The sequence below is a fragment of the Pseudophryne corroboree genome, chromosome 1, assembly GCF_028390025.1.
Source record: "Pseudophryne corroboree isolate aPseCor3 chromosome 1, aPseCor3.hap2, whole genome shotgun sequence".
Taxonomy (NCBI): domain Eukaryota; kingdom Metazoa; phylum Chordata; class Amphibia; order Anura; family Myobatrachidae; genus Pseudophryne; species Pseudophryne corroboree.
The window spans coordinates 170568611-170585393 of record NC_086444.1 but is presented as its reverse complement, the minus strand read 5'-3'; the positions used below and the strand labels follow the sequence as shown (position 1 = coordinate 170585393).

The window sequence follows — 16783 nt, the reverse complement described above, 5'->3', positions numbered from 1 at the left end:
TACCTAGGAGAAGCGGCTACAGATATCGGACAAGTTAACTCGAGAATCTCAGCAGCAACTATTGCAGCCAGAAGAGTTCTTTGGCTTTGGTCATGGCAAGTTGACGCTGAGGCAAAAAGAGCGGCAGAAGCACTTCCGTTTACAGGTGACATTCTTTTTGGAAAATAACTAGACTCATTCATTTCTCAGGCTACGGGTGGTAAATCTACCTTTTTCCAACCCTTCCGCCATCGCCTAAGCGCTCTTATATTGGAATTTCCTTTCGGTCCTTTCGTTTCACTCAGCCTTTTAGATGACGCGGAAGCGCTACACCCTTGCGAGGTAGAGGTCGCCGCAAGCAACAGTTGCTGCTCGTAGTAAAGACCCAAAGCCTGCAGGAAAGACCGTGACATGACAGTTTACCTTCCCACCGGGGCCCAAGTACGGTGGTTGCGTGGCTTCGAAACTTTCAGGATACCTGGTATAAGATATCAGACAATGCGTGGATTCGCAATATGATCTCCCAAGGGTACAAGTTAGATTTCAAATTTTTGCCGCCAAATAAATATTTTACGACAATCTTCCACTTCTTCTGGTCAAACGTTTGGCCCTTCAAGGTGCAATACAGTCTTTGGTAGAATCCGCTGTGTTAATGCTGCTTCAACGAAAGAAGGGTTTCTAAACTAATCTTTTCGTAGTACCAAAACCAGAGAGTACTGTACGAACAAATCTGAAATCGTTAAATCAGTTCAAGATGGAGTCGCTCAACTCTGTGATCTCGAGCCTGGAACCCAAGGAATTTATGATATCTCTGGACATCAAGGATGCGTATCTCCACATTCCGATATGGGAACCACACAAAGAGTTTTCTTAGGTTTGCGATTCAACAGGATCATTTTTAGTTCAGAGCATTACCATTCGGTCAGTCCGCAGCCCCCAGGGTGTTTACCAAGGTCATGTCGGTGATGATTGCTCACCTCAGATCATTGGGAGCCACAATAATACCATACCTAGACGACCTCCTCCTCAAAGCTCCATAGGATCTCATTCTCCAGGAGCATGCTCTATTAACATACAATGTGTTAGTGGAACACGAATGGATAATCAATTTTTGGAAATCCAATCTTCAGCCGGCACAGCGTTTCTTGGGGTGATCCTGGATACCAACGTCCAGAAAGTTTTTCTGCCTCAAGACAAAGCTCTGGGTATACAGAAACTGGTCCAAGCTGTATGACTTTCCTGAAAATTGTACTAAAGCAATCTGTGTGGTTTATGCTTTATTGTAAAAATGTATGGAATAAATATCTGTTGTAGTTTCAGAGACATCAGACATGTATTTTATGTCAGAAATTACCATGTCCTATCTTGGTTACATCCGTTACACTTAAACAATGTATTTATTTACAGCAGACAACAATGGTGAGGCTTGTTCACACTTCATATTTTCATTCACCAGTGGTAGATACAATTGTGGTAAAATTTGCTTCTTTATGTGCATTTTAAATTTGAAGCAATCCAGATGTTTAGCACAAACATTGTATCTGAGAGTTACATCCATTACTTTGGAATTGCCCATAGTCCTAATGGAGAGCAGTAATTAATTCACTACCGTACATTGTACTGCGACACTGGTGAGCCTTAAAGTATTAGTACAAGTGGACAGCATTACCTTAATAGTTTACATCTATAGCCACTATGTCGCAAAGAGAAGGAAATGAAAGTCAAGGCCTCAAAAATCCTTACTTGGGTAACGTTACACATCTGCATGAGAACAGCCTGTCACTTCCTGGGAAGAACACATGAGCCTGTTTGGTTTTACAGTGTAACAATGTGACTTAATACAAGTGTCTTCCATCTTTATAATGATATTTCCCTTCATTCCCTCTGCCTTATGTTGCACCCATAGGGTATGGCCCTGCTCTTCAGACTGCAGCTGAGATACTAGTTACTACCCATTCTGTGAGCACATCAACATAGCCAATAGTACAGCAAGATGGGAATATTGTCTCTTTTTCACCAAAATTACTTTCTATTTATTAGGCGGTCTAGCTGGATTTACATTTGGTCAAAATGAACCAACATTTGCAAATAGAATTAGAGTTGGGAAGGGTCTGCATCCTAGCCCCACTGTAATGGCAGTGTTAAACTAAAGCTGCTTGGTATTTTTTGTGCCACTTGCAAAGGAAAGTCAATGTTTTTCCTGCATGCAAAATAAATTATTAATAAACCTTGTGGCTAAGCAGTATGGTCCATGTGGAAATTTGCCCCCTTTTTCTCAGATCAACTCCAGTTGAGGCCTAGTGGGTTTAGGAGGTTAAGGGTGTTATTCAGGTTTGTTAGCAAATCAAAAAAGCACACTAATGGGCAAAACCACTGTTGCACTGCAGGTGGGGCTGATGTAATATGTGCAGAGAGAGTTAGATTTGGGTGGGTTATAGTGTTTCTGTGCAGGGTAAATACTGGCTGTTTTTTATTTTTACACTGCAACTTAGATTTCAGTTTGAACACACCTCACCCAAATCTAACTCTCTGCACATGTTACGTCAGCCCCACCTGCAGTGCAACATGATTTACCCATTTGTGTACTTTTTTGATTTGCTAACAATCCTGAATAAACCCCCAAGTACACATTAAGCAATGTTTCAGAACTGCGTTTTTGGGTTATCTGTACTGGTATTAGTGTTAGAGAGTGCCTCAAATGGGCAACTTTTTTAGATGTAAGCTTTGTGCTGTATTATATTGAATTATTGACTACCAAAGGTTAAAGCAGACTGTAATAAATTACATTTTACTGTTTAACAGGGGAGAAGAAATCCTTTGACTTTGAATTTTTTGCTCAACTGCTTGAAAAGGCCCTTGAAGCAGGGAAGAAAAAGCCGAAAACCCCAAGAACTAAACAGCCACGTGAGAAAAAGGCTAATAAGTCACGCAAGAAACAGAAAGGTAAGAGTATTAATCTGTGCATGAAGAAGTTCTGTCCAGGGACATTATGCAGATAACATCACTCTTATGCAGGTGAATGGACTTATGGCAGAAGGCTTTAAAAAAAAAAAAAAAAAAAAAATTCTATTAGTTCATTATTTACCTACAGATGTGTCCTCATATATCTAGCCTCAATACGCCATGCACCGCGTGATGCCTGGCATGTATGAGGCTAATTTCGGGCTTCTTTTTAACCAAAAATACGACTTGTGACTAGGACGCATTCGCAAACTCTGCTGATTCAACTGATATGCGGCCTATAGTCTGTGTACAACTGCGGCTGTATCTGCATATGAAATGCTACAGTATGTTGGTGTTTTCCAGGAAGTTTGTTGCTTTCTGTAATCATCAGTAACCGATTGACTGATGGACAGCCAGCTATTGTAAAAAAATAAATAAAAAAAAAATTGCATGGGATTGTTAAAAAAAAAAAAAAAAAAAAAAAAGGACATTCTGGACCTCATAGATTACAAATATTAGGCCTGATTCAGGTTTGTTAGCAAAACAAAAAGCACAAAACTGGGCAAACCATGTTGCACTGCAGGTGGCGCATGTGTAACATGTGCAGAGAGTGTTATATTTGAATTCAAACGGAAATCTAAAATGCAGTCTTCAAAAGTCTTCTGAAACAGCCCCACCTCAGAGGCTGAGAAACGCGTCAAGTGTAGCCCTTTACATGACGCGGCAGGCTGGGACTGCAGGGAGGGCATCATGGCCCAATAGACGGCACTTGGCACTTAACTGACCCGAATCCCCCAACTTCCTCCGCCCCCAGTCACATGGAGAGCAGTCATGTGACCGGAGGGAACCAGAACTGCAGAGCTGCACCGGGAGCTGCCAGGAGCCAACACCCGGTGCAGCATCAGGTAACCCCTGGTAAGCTGCCATTCGTGCTGGTTCATCTGGGCTAATTAGATAGCCCCCGGCGGGACAATTAGCCCCGGTAAATTACTGGGACTAATTGGATATTTCCCTTGGGGAACTACATGTGTCTGCATGCTGTGGCATACAGGGCCTGTATTGCAATAAATCTTAGTTTAAGGATTTTACACACTGGTTTAATTTTTTATCGAAAAATACTCCTCACACACCCCTCGTTCACCCATTTATTACTTGCATAATCTAATGGGATAGGTTCTCTTCTGTCCAGTTAGGCATCCCTGGGTGCCCATGTGCACGGTCTCTTATTCTTTTTTTTTTTAAAGAATATTTTATTAGGTAATGCAGAATTAGGTTACACCAAGTGGGATAAACAGTAGACTTATTAGAGAACCTCAAGCAAGACATTGTTAGCACTTGTAAACTGTAAACTGAGTTGGAGGTCCAGTAGACATCATCAAAAATCAGTAAAGGTGTAACATATCATAGTACTGAAATAAAACATAACATTTTGTCTATTTGAAGAAGAATATACTAGTCAACATTCTGAACAACGTGTAACAGAATGTGAGAGAAAATACACAGAACTTTAAGGAATATGTAAAGAGAGAGACAAGAGAGTAGAAAGGGTATAAAGAGGGAGAGAAAGAGAAAAGGGGGGAAGAAGAAGAAAGGGGGAGGGAGGACGAGGGTTAGGAATCACGGAGTCAGAGATGTAGCGGTAAGATAAAAGTAGTTGGGGTGGGGTAGCCAGTCGAGGTGTATGCACCACATTAAAGTAGTTCAGAAGTCCACAAAGCAAGATCAGATGGTTGACAAGGGAGGTTCGGCATCGTTGTAATCGGTCCAAGGTGACCAGACGCGAACAAATTGAATCGGGGTGTCATGGATAACTCAGGATATTCGCTCCAATCTGTAAGTCGACCATATGGCATTAATGGTAGCAGGGAGGGGAGTGGGGGCGGTAGATTTCCAATGTGCTGCAATTTGACATTTAGCGGTGTAAAGTATATGATTAATCAATTTGTGTGTGGGTCGCGGAAGGTTGGGGATCGGTCTAGCTAGAAGACAGTAAAAAGGTGAAGAGGGCATATCAAAGTCAGTGATATTTTTAATTAATTTGTGTATTTCCTGCCAATATTGGCTTAAACTAGGGCACGTCCACCAAATGTGTAATAAAGACCCCTTCTGGCCACATTGTCTCCAACAGAGATCCGAGGCATCAGGGAAAATAACACGCAGTCGGGTCGGAACTAGGTACCAGCGAGTATACAGTTTATAAGCATTTTCTTTAATGCGCACTGAGATTGAACATTTCAATATTGCTAGTTTAATTTGAGACCATTCGTTGGGAGTAAGAACCTCCCCCGTGTCATTCTCCCAGGCCAGTTCATGAATCGTAAGATGGTAAAATTTGATAAATTGACGAAATGAGGCCTTTAGATAAGTGGTGTGAACGACAAAGGGATTCAATAGCTGAAGTAGGTGCAAGGGGTGTGCCCGGAGAGGGACGGTTAAGCGAGTGGTAAAAATGTCGGATTTGTAAAAATTGGTAGAAGACTCTGTGGGGGAGATTAAAGCGCGATTGTATGTTAGCAAAGTCCAGAAAAGTGTGTAGGGGAGCTATATCCAGAGGGAACAAAATATTATGGGCAGTCCACAGTGGGAATTGACAGTGGTCCATACCAGGAATGAAAGCAGGGTTGTTCCATAATGGGACCAGAAGGGGATGAAGTGAGCGAAGTTTGTAGAAACGTGTACAGAAATCCCAAGTGGATAGTGTGAACCGTATCGTAGGAAGAAAGGAGGAAGTTGGTGGACGATGTGCCGCGGGAGCACCATAAGAGGGTAGAGGGGGAATAGACCGACAATTTGTGGGCTTCAATGTGTGTCCAAACTTTCTGGTTTGGAGGGGCATGCCAATGAATACAAGAGGCTAAATGGGTAGCTCGATAGTATTTAATAAGATCAGGTATGCCTACTCCCCCTGAGGATTGATGTTTTTGCAGTATTCGCATCTTAACTCTTGGTTTCTTGGTTGCCCTTATAAAATTTGAGATGTCTCGCTGTAAGTTCTTAAGAATTGAGGTGGGGATATGAATTGGTAGTAGCGTCTGCCACAAGTATAATAAGCGGGGTAGAACGTTCATTTTAACAGCCGCTGTGCGACCGAACCATGATATATATTGTTTGTCCCAAGTTGATAGATACGATTTGATAGAGGCCAGCAACCTCGGGAAATTGGCAGCGTATAACCGGGGATATGATTTCGTTAGATACACCCCCAAATATTTTCCGAAAAGGAAAGTCAGTTTGAAGCAGTGTTGGATCTGAGTTTGGGATATTGATGTTATAATTTGAGTGAAAGCCATAAGTGCGAGCTTCAGCGAACAAGGTCGGAAGGGAGACAGTAGGATGGTCAATGTCAGTATTACATCGTCCGCGTATAGTGCTATCTTATGGTCCGAGTGTCCCACCTTTATGCCCGTGATACTGTCATTAAGTCTAATCCTCGCTGCGAGAGGCTCCATCACGAGGGCAAACAACAGAGGAGAAAGGGGACAGCCCTGTCTGGTACCGTTCTTAATTTGGAAGGGCTCGGAGGAGAGGCCATTTACCAATACGGAGGCAGAGGGGTTATGATAGAGAGAATTAATACCATTGAGAAAAGCGCCTCGAAATCCCATATGACATAGGGTTTGAGTCAAAAACGGCCAGGCAACCCTGTCAAAGGCTTTTTCAGCATCGAGCGCCACCACCAGGGTCGACAGCGAGCGGGTTGTCGCTACATGAATAAGATTGATCAGACGCCTCGTATTATCGGCAGCTTGTCTGTTGGGGATGAAGCCGACCTGATCCGGATGGACCAAGGACGTCGGTATAGGGGTTAAACGCATGGCAAGAATCTTAGCAAAGAGTTTTAAATCAACGTTTAGAAGAGAGATAGGCCTATAGTTGCCTAGAGGGTCTCTCTGTGGTTTAGGGATAATTATAATGTTGGCCCTGGTGGTGGCATCATCAAGCGAACCGCCCTCCAGTAATGAGTTGAAAAGGGGGCGAAGCATAGGGAGCAGCGAGTCTGTAAATTTTTTGTAGTAAAGGGCGGTGAAGCCATCAGGGCCTGGTGCTGCAGAGCGGCGTAGCGATTTAATAGCTATCCTAATCTCCTCGTCAGTGATCGCTGCATTAAGGGTTTGAAGCTGAGTCACGGATAACGTGGGCAAAGAGCAGGAATTCAGGTAATGGGTAAGAGAGGTGAGATCTGGGAGCGAGGTAGAGGGGCCTATGTGAAAGATTGTAGAGCGATTCAAAGAACTGACGGAATTGCCTAGTCATTACTTGAGGATCATGAGTAGCAGTGCCGTCAAGACATTTCAGCGTAAGGATACGGTTGCGAGTGCGTTTAGCGCGAAGCTTGCGGGCTAAGATGGTGTCAGCTTTGTCAGACTTTTCGTAAAAAGTTTGTCGAACCCACAAAAGAGTCTGCGCTGCCTTTTTAGACAAAATTTGTGACAATTGCCCCTTAACAGCGAGTATCTTTAAATAAGTGCGTCTTTTAGGGTGGTTATGGTGAAGATCCGTTAAGGAGGCTAGTGACTTTTCAAGCTCTAATATACGTGCCATCTCTACTTTCTTAGATGCAGCTGCTAAACTAATAAGGGTACCCCGAAGAGTAGCCTTATGAGCTTCCCATAGGGTGGGTGGGAGGATACCAGGGGTGGTGTTGAGGGTAAAGAAATCCGTGAGAGCTGTGTTAATAGCCTCAATATTGGATTGTTTCAAGAGGAGGGATTCATTAAGTCCCATATGAGAAGAAATTTCCAATTCGATAGCTAAATGATCTGACCACGGGATATGGAGGACCTGAGCGTCGAGAAGAGTTTGGGATGTAGCACGATCTACAAAAAAATTATCTCTGCGAGTGTGCAGGTCATGGAGGGGAGAGTAGTGCGTGAACCCTCTCGCAGCGGGGTATTGTATTCTCCAAGCATCATATAGGTTATGGAGAGCTAGTCGTGACAGAAGCGTCTTGGCGTGCCTGGGGGGAGTAACAGAGGAGCGAGATCTATCCAGTTTGGGGTCTACGATAGTATTGAAATCCCCTCCTATAATGGTGAGTCCCCGGGGTATTTGGGCGAGTCGATTAAAGAAGGTAGCGTAGAGAGAACCTTGTTGACCATTAGGGGCATAAACTGAGGCTAATATGATTGGGGCTTGTTTGTACATACTCGTGAGGATAAGGAAGCAGCCCAGTGGATCAGAAATAGAATCATGTATAGTGATAGGTGTATTATGATGGATTAGTGCCTCGACGTTTAGCGTTCATTGAGGAGTGAAAGACCATGGGATATTGTTTGGTCGTGAGGGAAGGATGGGGTGTTTTAAGATGGGTCTCTTGCAACATAATAGTATTAGAGTTACGTCTATGGAAATATTGAATGGTTGGGGAGTTGAGGCCGTTTGCGTTAAGAGTTAAAACTGTCAACTTCATGGTGGATCAAAAGAAAATGAGCTCAGTAGTGAACAGGATCTACACCTCGACTGGCGGGAAGAGCAGGGAAGGAGACCAAGAAGGGGGTTAAAGATAATGAGAAAGGAAGTAAGAATTAGAGAAGAGAGAAGGTGACCTACTCCTATAGCGGAGACAGGTCCAGGGTGAAAAGAAAGCGTGTCGCTAAGACACATCCATCTGGAGACATGGGTGAATAAGAACAACAAAATTCCCAGCAGATGAAGTATAGTGAACATACTAGGTAACAACGAGAACGAGATGACCTAAGGGAGAAAAAGGGCATGCATTGACACAATAACGCATGAAATAAGAACGGGTGAAAACATAATAAAAAAAAAAAAAAGTGAGTCCGATGCATATATTTGACATCCAAAAAATACAGGACTGAAAGAATAAACAATATTGAAATAGAGAAGAGCAAGTGTGACAGGTGCAGTTGAGCAGACATTTCCCCATAACAAATAGTAATGAGAGAGAGAACAAGAGCAGGGAGCTGGCGCAACTGTAATCAATAGAAGAGAAAGAATTATCATTCAATGTACGGGTAATAGTGCTCCAGTAGGGGAGCCTAACTTGTATAAAAAAAAAAAAAAAGCGTCAGAGCTGTCTAAAGAGCAAATATCAAACACATGACTAGGGAGCGTCAAAAGTGCCTAGAGAATTAACATGAATAAAATGTAAAGCATAACTTTCCATAACAACAGAACAAATACAATTAAGCCGTGGACCAGTCCCGGGATGGCGCCACGGGTCTATGTGGTGAAACAGATTGTTGTCGGCATATTTCTGGAACGTCTTCTAGGAGACCAAACAACTTCAGCAGGTCATAACCTTGGGCTGGAGTCTTAACAGCGTGAGTCGTACCATTTCTGTTAACCAATAATTGAAAGGGGAAGCCCCACTTATATTTGATAGAGTGGGTTCTCAAAGTCTTGGTGACATTCAGTAGATCTCTCCGTTTCTTAAGTGTCGACGGGGCCAAGTCCTGAAAAAGTTGGAGTTGAGACCCAGAGTAGGAGACCGTTGAGAGCCCTCTAACAGCGGTCATGATCTGCTCTTTCGCTTTAAAGTAGTGAAAGCGGAGGATAACGTCCCGTGGTGGTTGAGTCGAGGGCGGTTTGGGGCGGATAGCCCTATGGGCCCGGTCAAGATGAAGAAGATCCACAGAAATGTCAGGGACTAGTTGAAGAAAAAGGTCCTCTAAGTAGGCTGAGAGTGAATCGGCAGTTACCGTTTCCGGGATGTTGAGTATGCGGATATTGTTCCGTCTATTTCGATTTTCAATGTCCTCGAGATGGTCTTTGTATGATTCCAAGTCAGCCCGTAGATTCGTAAATTCTTGGTCCATCACGCTCTGATATTGACAGATTTCATCTACATTCTGTTCGAGAGTGTCCGTTCTGGAACCAAGGTCAGCAAGTTCCGATTAATAAATCTGCAAGGGCCAACCTCATCTCTGATTGTATCGTTTTGGTAACTATAGAGATCACATCATTAGCCGAAAGAGGGGGGTCAGCAGAAGATACGCCGGCCATGGTCAGAGTACCTTCTTCCACAGGTAGTTGTTTCGGGAGAGAACCAGCTTTTTCCCAGGCCCTAATGATACGGGGTTTGGATGGAGCAGGGGCCTTCCGGCGCTTCTGTGGCATACCGTGCAAAAGACCATACATCAGAGCTAACAGTCAAAAATTTAGCAGGGTGAGACAGATGATATGGGGCTTCCCTTAATAGAATGGCAGTTACGGTCTCATGAAGATAATTGCAATGGAAGCAGTCGACATTAGTAACAGAGACGTACAGTTGGGCCCTTGTTCGGGTCAGGTCATCTCGTGAGTTAAAGGAAAAACATCATCATGCGAGTTGAAGAGAGCACATGAAATGAGGAACTAGCCACTGAAGTATAGTAATGGAGGACACAGGTGAGCAGCACTACTCGGAGAAGCACACGACAGTACCCCTAATCAGCTGCGGCGAACACCTATTGGTATGTCGGCCAGGGCCTTGAGAGCTAATCGATCAGGTGAGGCGTCTCCTGCGTGCGCTCCCAATAATATACTGTGGGTTAAATAGGAGTAGGAGTAAGTCTTCAGCCACACTGAGTGACACAGTACACCTGGCAGACAGTAGTGGTGCCCTATTGTATAGGCCTGGTGCCTCTAGGCAACAAAGCAGCTCTCAGGTAATGGGCCACAGGGGGTATGTGCCAGGCCAGTGTGGGGGAGAGTAGAGAATTGGTGAGGGAGAGAGCGGAGCACCGGGCACAGAAACAGTCAGCAGTGGGAGGATGGGAGCAAGTCACAGCTAATACCCACTCACCAGCCCAGTGGAGGTTTATAGAGCCCGGGATACGTCCTGCGGGGTCTACTAACGAGGAGTGCGGCAGGCAGAGCGGGTCCCGCAGCATGGAGAGAGATCCGGGCAGTTGTCTCAGCCGCGCAGGCAGCGTTGTGTAACGTGCTGTGGGCGCCTGCCAGTCTCCAAGATGGCCGCCGGACGATCCGTGCAGTGGAAGAGGCGCCCAGCGCCGGCAGAGCGGAGGTAGCGGTGGGGGCCGGTGTGACAAGTCTGGCGGGTCCGGTGGTAAGTGGGGCTCGCGGTGGCCGGCCAGGACGTGTTACCCGCTGGGTGCGGGGCGCCAGGGAGTCGCGCCGGATCCAGCCCAAAATCGAGGCCCCGGTCTGGAGGGAGCGGACAGTCCACAGTCTGCAGGAGCTCCTATAAGTTGCTCCCCGACTCCGTAGCCGCTGTCCGGGCACCCCACTGGATGGTACAGGGGGAAGGCTGTAAGTAGGGGTACTTTATGGGCTGAGGTAGGGAAAATAAGGGTATTTAGACCTCTTGGGAAGTGGCGCTCAGGACAAACGTGTCCGTTCCTCTCAGCAGCCAGGCCACGCCCCCACTGTCTCTTATTCTTTGTATTTTACAATAAGACTGTACAAAGAATTTTAGAAATGAAAGGTAGTAAATGCTGATTATTCGTGTTGTCATTAAATGATAGGTTTCATATACAGTATACATTCCACATTCCCTATAAAGGAAAATGTTGTGTAAGGCAGTCCTATTGTGCAAGCATCTACATGAATGTGTATATGGGGGAAATACTGATCTAATTCTGTGTGTTCACAGATAAATCTGCAGCAGAACACAATGATGGGGAATCTGCCAGTCTGTCAGAAGGGGAGAGAGCTGATGCCAGGTCAGCAGAGAAAGAGAACGAGGGATCCCGCAGTGTAAAAGAGTGCTCGCCTGCACCTGACCCTGTTCCTGGAAAAAAGCGGAGGGCCAGAAAAAAAAAGGGGGACATTAATGAGCCAGAAGAAGAAAATCCGGAGACCCAGGGTGGTGATTTGCCTCAAATTCCAAAGAAGAAGGAATCCCAAAAGAAAAGTAAGACCAATGATAGCATCTGTACATACTGTGTAGCAAATGTTGGATCCAGTCTGAGCTAGACAGCCATAAACCGACAAATTTCTCACTTGTTTATATGGGAGGTAGTCAATTGATCGCCGGTCAGGATACCGATGCCGGAATCCAGACACCAGCTGAAATACCAGCGGTCGGAGTCACGACCGCCAGCTCGTTCCCCCACTTGGGTAGTGGTCCACGTCACCGGGTCCGAAGCGCAGCAAGCCCGTGAGGGGACACACTGTGCTCGCCACCGGGATCCCGGCGTCGGTCTCTGGACCGCTGGGATCTCATACTGATCGCATTTATATGGAGAACATGACCATAAGCAGATGTTTCATTTGCCACAGATATAACCCCTAGTGTGACACTAGCTAAATGTGCTTTTTCAAAAGATCCTGTATTTTGTGACCTATGACTAATTCTGCCAGTAATCCATTAGCACCTGTTTGACATCCTTGGGTTTCAGAGAAGAGCGGTCAGGAATGGTTAGTTAGGTTTCCTTGCAGGGCCGGCTGTCCACCAGGCAGTTCTGGCAAATGCCAGAAGGACCGCTGGCCATATGAGCCAGTCTGGCCAGGGGGATTTGGTGTCAGGCCCGGTTTTGCAACCATGAAGAGACAGCGGCACAGCGCCACTGTCATTTCAAATCTGGCGCTGTCTGCGAGCCAACCGGAGCTCCTGCAGAGCCGGCTCCTGATTGGCTGCTGGGTTGCGAACTCCGTTTATCTTGTGGCAGCTCCAGATGCTAAATGACGGTGGTGTTGTGCTGCTGACTCTCCATGGGTGCCTGTCGACCCCAACATCAAATTCTGCTGCTGCTACATGAGGGGGAGGTCAGAGGCTACTGGATGGACATAGGGAGAGATAAGAGGCTGCGCGGAGCTGTGCTGTGCTGTGGGGTATAATGTTTTAAGGGAAACTACTGTTGTGTGGCATAATGTGTAAGGAGCACTACTACTGAGTGGCATAATTTGTAGAGGGCATTACTGTGTGTCATAATGTGTAATAGGCATTACTGTGTGGCATAATATGTTATAAGGGGGCATTACTGTGTGTGGTGGCATAATGTCTAAGGGCCATTACTGTGTTGCAAAATTTATTTGTGGCACTACTATTTTGTGACGTAATTTGTAGAGGTACTTGCTGTTTGTGGCATAATGCATAAAAGGCATTACTGTGTGACATAATGTATAAGTGGCACTATTACTGCATAATGTGTATAAGGGGCACTACTGTGTCACGTAATGTGAATGGGCTGTACTGTGTTGCGTAACGTGAATAATGGGCACTACTGTATGATGTAACGTAAATAAGCGATACTACCGTGCAGTGTATTTTGACTAAGGGGCACTACTGTGTGCCAAAATTTTAATTGGGGGTACTATTGTGTGGTCATTTCCCTTCCCAGCGAGACCAAACACTTTTTTTTTTTTTCTGGTGCACACACTCTCCTTGATTTAGTTATGGGGTGCACCAATGCTCTTTATGTACACAGGGCACCATAATGTGTAGTTATGCCTCTGCTTTGGTGTACACAAATGTGTCGTCCTCTGTGTTCAGCACTCCTGCCCTAAAAAAAATCCTACAGTGAACACCATCTAATCCTCTACAACTGCTAAGCTAGGGCTTTGTAGATTCGGAAAATGCCTTCCCTTTTTTCCTTGTGTGACATACACAATGAAGTGCCAGCTTTACCTTTAACAGAACCAACCAAACACCAAATGTCAGACTATGGCACATGTTTGAATCCCTGGTAGGATGAGCTCTGTTGTGTGTATTTTAGTATAGAGAATGATGTACACTTGTATGTTCCAATATTAATTATATTTGTAAGGGTATAGACTAAAGTAGGAGGAGTCAGGAATAGTAAGGGGAGGAGTCTATCCCAGGAGCCAGATGCTGACTCTGAGGTGGGCCTGTGTGTCTATTTTAATCCCTGCCTGGCCCTGTCTGTATCCATTTGGATTTGGCCATTCTCCCCTAGTACCCAGGCTCGTGATTATCTCCTTGTCACATTATGCAAATTCTGAAAAAAATAGATCTCCTACATTTTCCCATTGTGACATAATGAAGTTAACCCCCTGTACACACAGGGAGATTTCCCCAGAGATGTCTGCTGAGCGATCTAGCACAGACCGCTCAGCGGTGAAATGAGCTATGTGCTAGATTTACAGGTTCTCAAACTTGGTCCTCAGGACCACGCATGGTTCACATTTTGCAGATCACCTGTAGATATTTAAAATGTGACAGTTAGTGATACACAGTGCACCTGCTGGGTGACATGGAAAACATGAACCATGTGGGGTCCTGAGGACTGAGAACCACTGTTCTAGATTGTGCCTGCATGCAGGCACAATCTACTAGCGGCAATAGCGACGCGCATCGCTATCCCTGTGGGGCATACACACGGAGAGATCTGTGCTTAATTTCGAAGCAATCTTGTCAGATTGCTTAGAATTTAAGCACGGATCTCTCCGTGTGTACCCCCTTAAGTCCGGCCCTGTTCCTTATCACTTGTTTACTGTACACAGGACTCTGAGTGATGTGTACCTCAGTATGGACACTTGAGCTTCCATTGTACTAATAATTGTCATCAATTTAGGTAACTGAATCTAAAGGTGCATACACACGGTGCAATATATTCTCGCGATTTTGACTAAATAGTCAAAATTGAAAGGAAAGTTAGTGCAAATCGCACAGTGTGTACCGATGCATGGTCCCACTGGGTCTGTATCGCAAGTAAATATAGACTGTGCAGGCAAGTCAATTTTGGCTATCTAGTACAAAGTATAGTCAAAATCGTACATAGCCAAAATCGTAAACAGACATAGACAATATCGCATAGTCAAAACCACACACAAGTCAGTATAGCACCGTGTATTCACCTTTACAGTAACTAACACGTCAGCTGATGTTAGAGCCATGTTACACTGAATCTAACCATGCTGACAATAGGGGAGACATGAGACTATGTTTACATTGTATCCAGAAAGTATTCACAGCATCCCATAATGACAATGTGAAGAAAAATTTGGCTGGTTTTTTTTGAGATTTTTTGCAAATTTATTTAAAATAAAAAAACTAAGAAATCACATGTACTGTAGTATCCACAGCCTTTGCTCAATACTTTGTCAGCAATTACAGCCTCAAGTCTTTGAATATGATGCCACAAGCTTGGCACACCTATCTTTGGGCAGTTTCGCCCATTCCTCTTTGCAGCACCTCTCAAGCTCCATCAGGTTGGATGGGAAGCGTCGGCGCACAGCCATTTTCAGATCTCTCCAGAGATGTTCAATCGGATTCAAGTCTGGGCTCTGGCTGGGCCACTCAAGGACATTCACAGAGTTGTCTTGAAGTCACTCCTTAGATATATTGTCTGTGTGCTTAGGGATGTTGTCCTGCTGAAAGATGAACAGTCGCCCCAGTCTGAGGTCAAGAGCGCTCTGGAGCATGTTTTAATCCAATATGTCTCTGTGAATTGCATCTTTCCATCTATCCTGAGTAGTCTCCCTGTTGCTGCCGCTGAAGAACATCACCACCACCATGCTTCACCGTAGGAATGGTATTGGCCTGGTGATGAGCTGTGACTGGTTTCCTCCAAACATGACGCTTGGCATTCATGCCAAAGAGTTCACGCCAAAGCATTCAATCTTTGTCTCATCAGACCAGAGAATTTTGTTTCTCATGGTCTGAGAGTCCTTCAGGTGCATTTTGGCAAACTCCAGGTCGGCTGCCATGTGCTTTTTACTAAGGAGTGGCTTCCGTCTGGCCACTCTACCGTTGGTGGACCTGGTTGGTGGATTGCTGCAGAGATGGTTGTCCTTCTGGAAGGTTCTCCTCTCTCCACAGAGGAATGCTGTAGCTCTGACTAGGGCCCTTCTCCCCTGATCGCTCAATTTAGACGGCCGGCCAGCTCTAGGAAGTGTCCTGGTTGTTCTGAATTTCTTCCATTTACGGATGATGGAGGCCACTGTGCTTATTGGGACCTTCAAAGCAGCAGATATTTTTCTGTACCCTTCCCCAGATTTGTGCCTCGAGACAATCCTATCTCTGAGGTCAGCAGACAATTCCTCTGACTTCATGCTTGGTTTGTGCTCAGACATGCACTGTCAAGTGTGGGACCTTATATAGACAGGTGTGTGCCTTTCCAAATCATGTCCAATCAACTGAATTTACCACAGGTGGACTCCAATTAAGCTATAGTAACATCTCAAGGGTGATCAGTGGAAACAGGATGCACCTGAGCTCAATATTGAGCTTCATGGCAAAGGCTGTGAATACTTATGTACATGCGATGTATTCGTTTTTTATTTTTCTCTGACGTCCTAGTGGATGCTGGGAACTCCGTAAGGACCATGGGGAATAGCGGCTCCGCAGGAGACTGGGCACATCTAAAGAAAGCTTTAGGACTATCTGGTGTGCACTGGCTCCTCCCCCTATGACCCTCCTCCAAGCCTCAGTTAGATTTTTGTGCCCGACCGAGCAGGGTGCAATCTAGGGGGCTCTCCTGAGCTTCTTAGATAAAAGTTAGTTTTAGGTTTTTTATTTTCAGTGAGACCTGCTGGCAACAGGCTCACCGCATCGAGGGACTAAGGGGAGAAGAAGCGAACCTGCCTGCTTGCAGCCAGCTTGGGCTTCTTAGGCTACTGGACACCATTAGCTCCAGAGGGATCGAACACAGGCCCAGCCTCGGAGTCCGGTCCCAGAGCCGCGCCGCCGGCCCCCTTACAGAGCCAGAAGCAAGAAGAGGTCCGGAAAATCGGCGGCAGAAGACATCAGTCTTCATCAAGGTAGCGCACAGCACTGCAGCTGTGCGCCATTGCTCCTCATGCACACCTCACACTGCGGTCACTGATGGGTGCAGGGCGCTGGGGGGGGCGCCCTGAGCAGCAATATTAACACCTTGGCTGGCAAAAATACATCACATATAACCCCCAGGGCTATATGGATGTACATTAACCCCTGCCAGAATCCATAAAAATGCGGGAGAAAAGTCCGCGAAAAGGGGGCGGAGCTATCTCC

The 16783-nt window shown here is 45.4% G+C and overlaps 1 protein-coding gene across 3 annotated transcripts in view; it reads left to right on the top strand.

The window, feature by feature from the left end:
• BDP1 (B double prime 1, subunit of RNA polymerase III transcription initiation factor IIIB) overlaps positions 1-16783 on the top strand; it is a 240670-nt gene that overhangs the window by 70289 nt on the left and 153598 nt on the right. For 2 of the 3 annotated variants that reach the window (XM_063963886.1, XM_063963885.1), the window contains exons 9-10: positions 2782-2922; positions 11480-11740. In XM_063963886.1, coding sequence (XP_063819956.1) covers positions 2782-2922; positions 11480-11740 — 402 coding nt within the window. The remainder of the gene's footprint in view (positions 1-2781; positions 2923-11479; positions 11741-16783) is intronic. The other variant, XM_063963887.1, reaches the window with a different exon arrangement.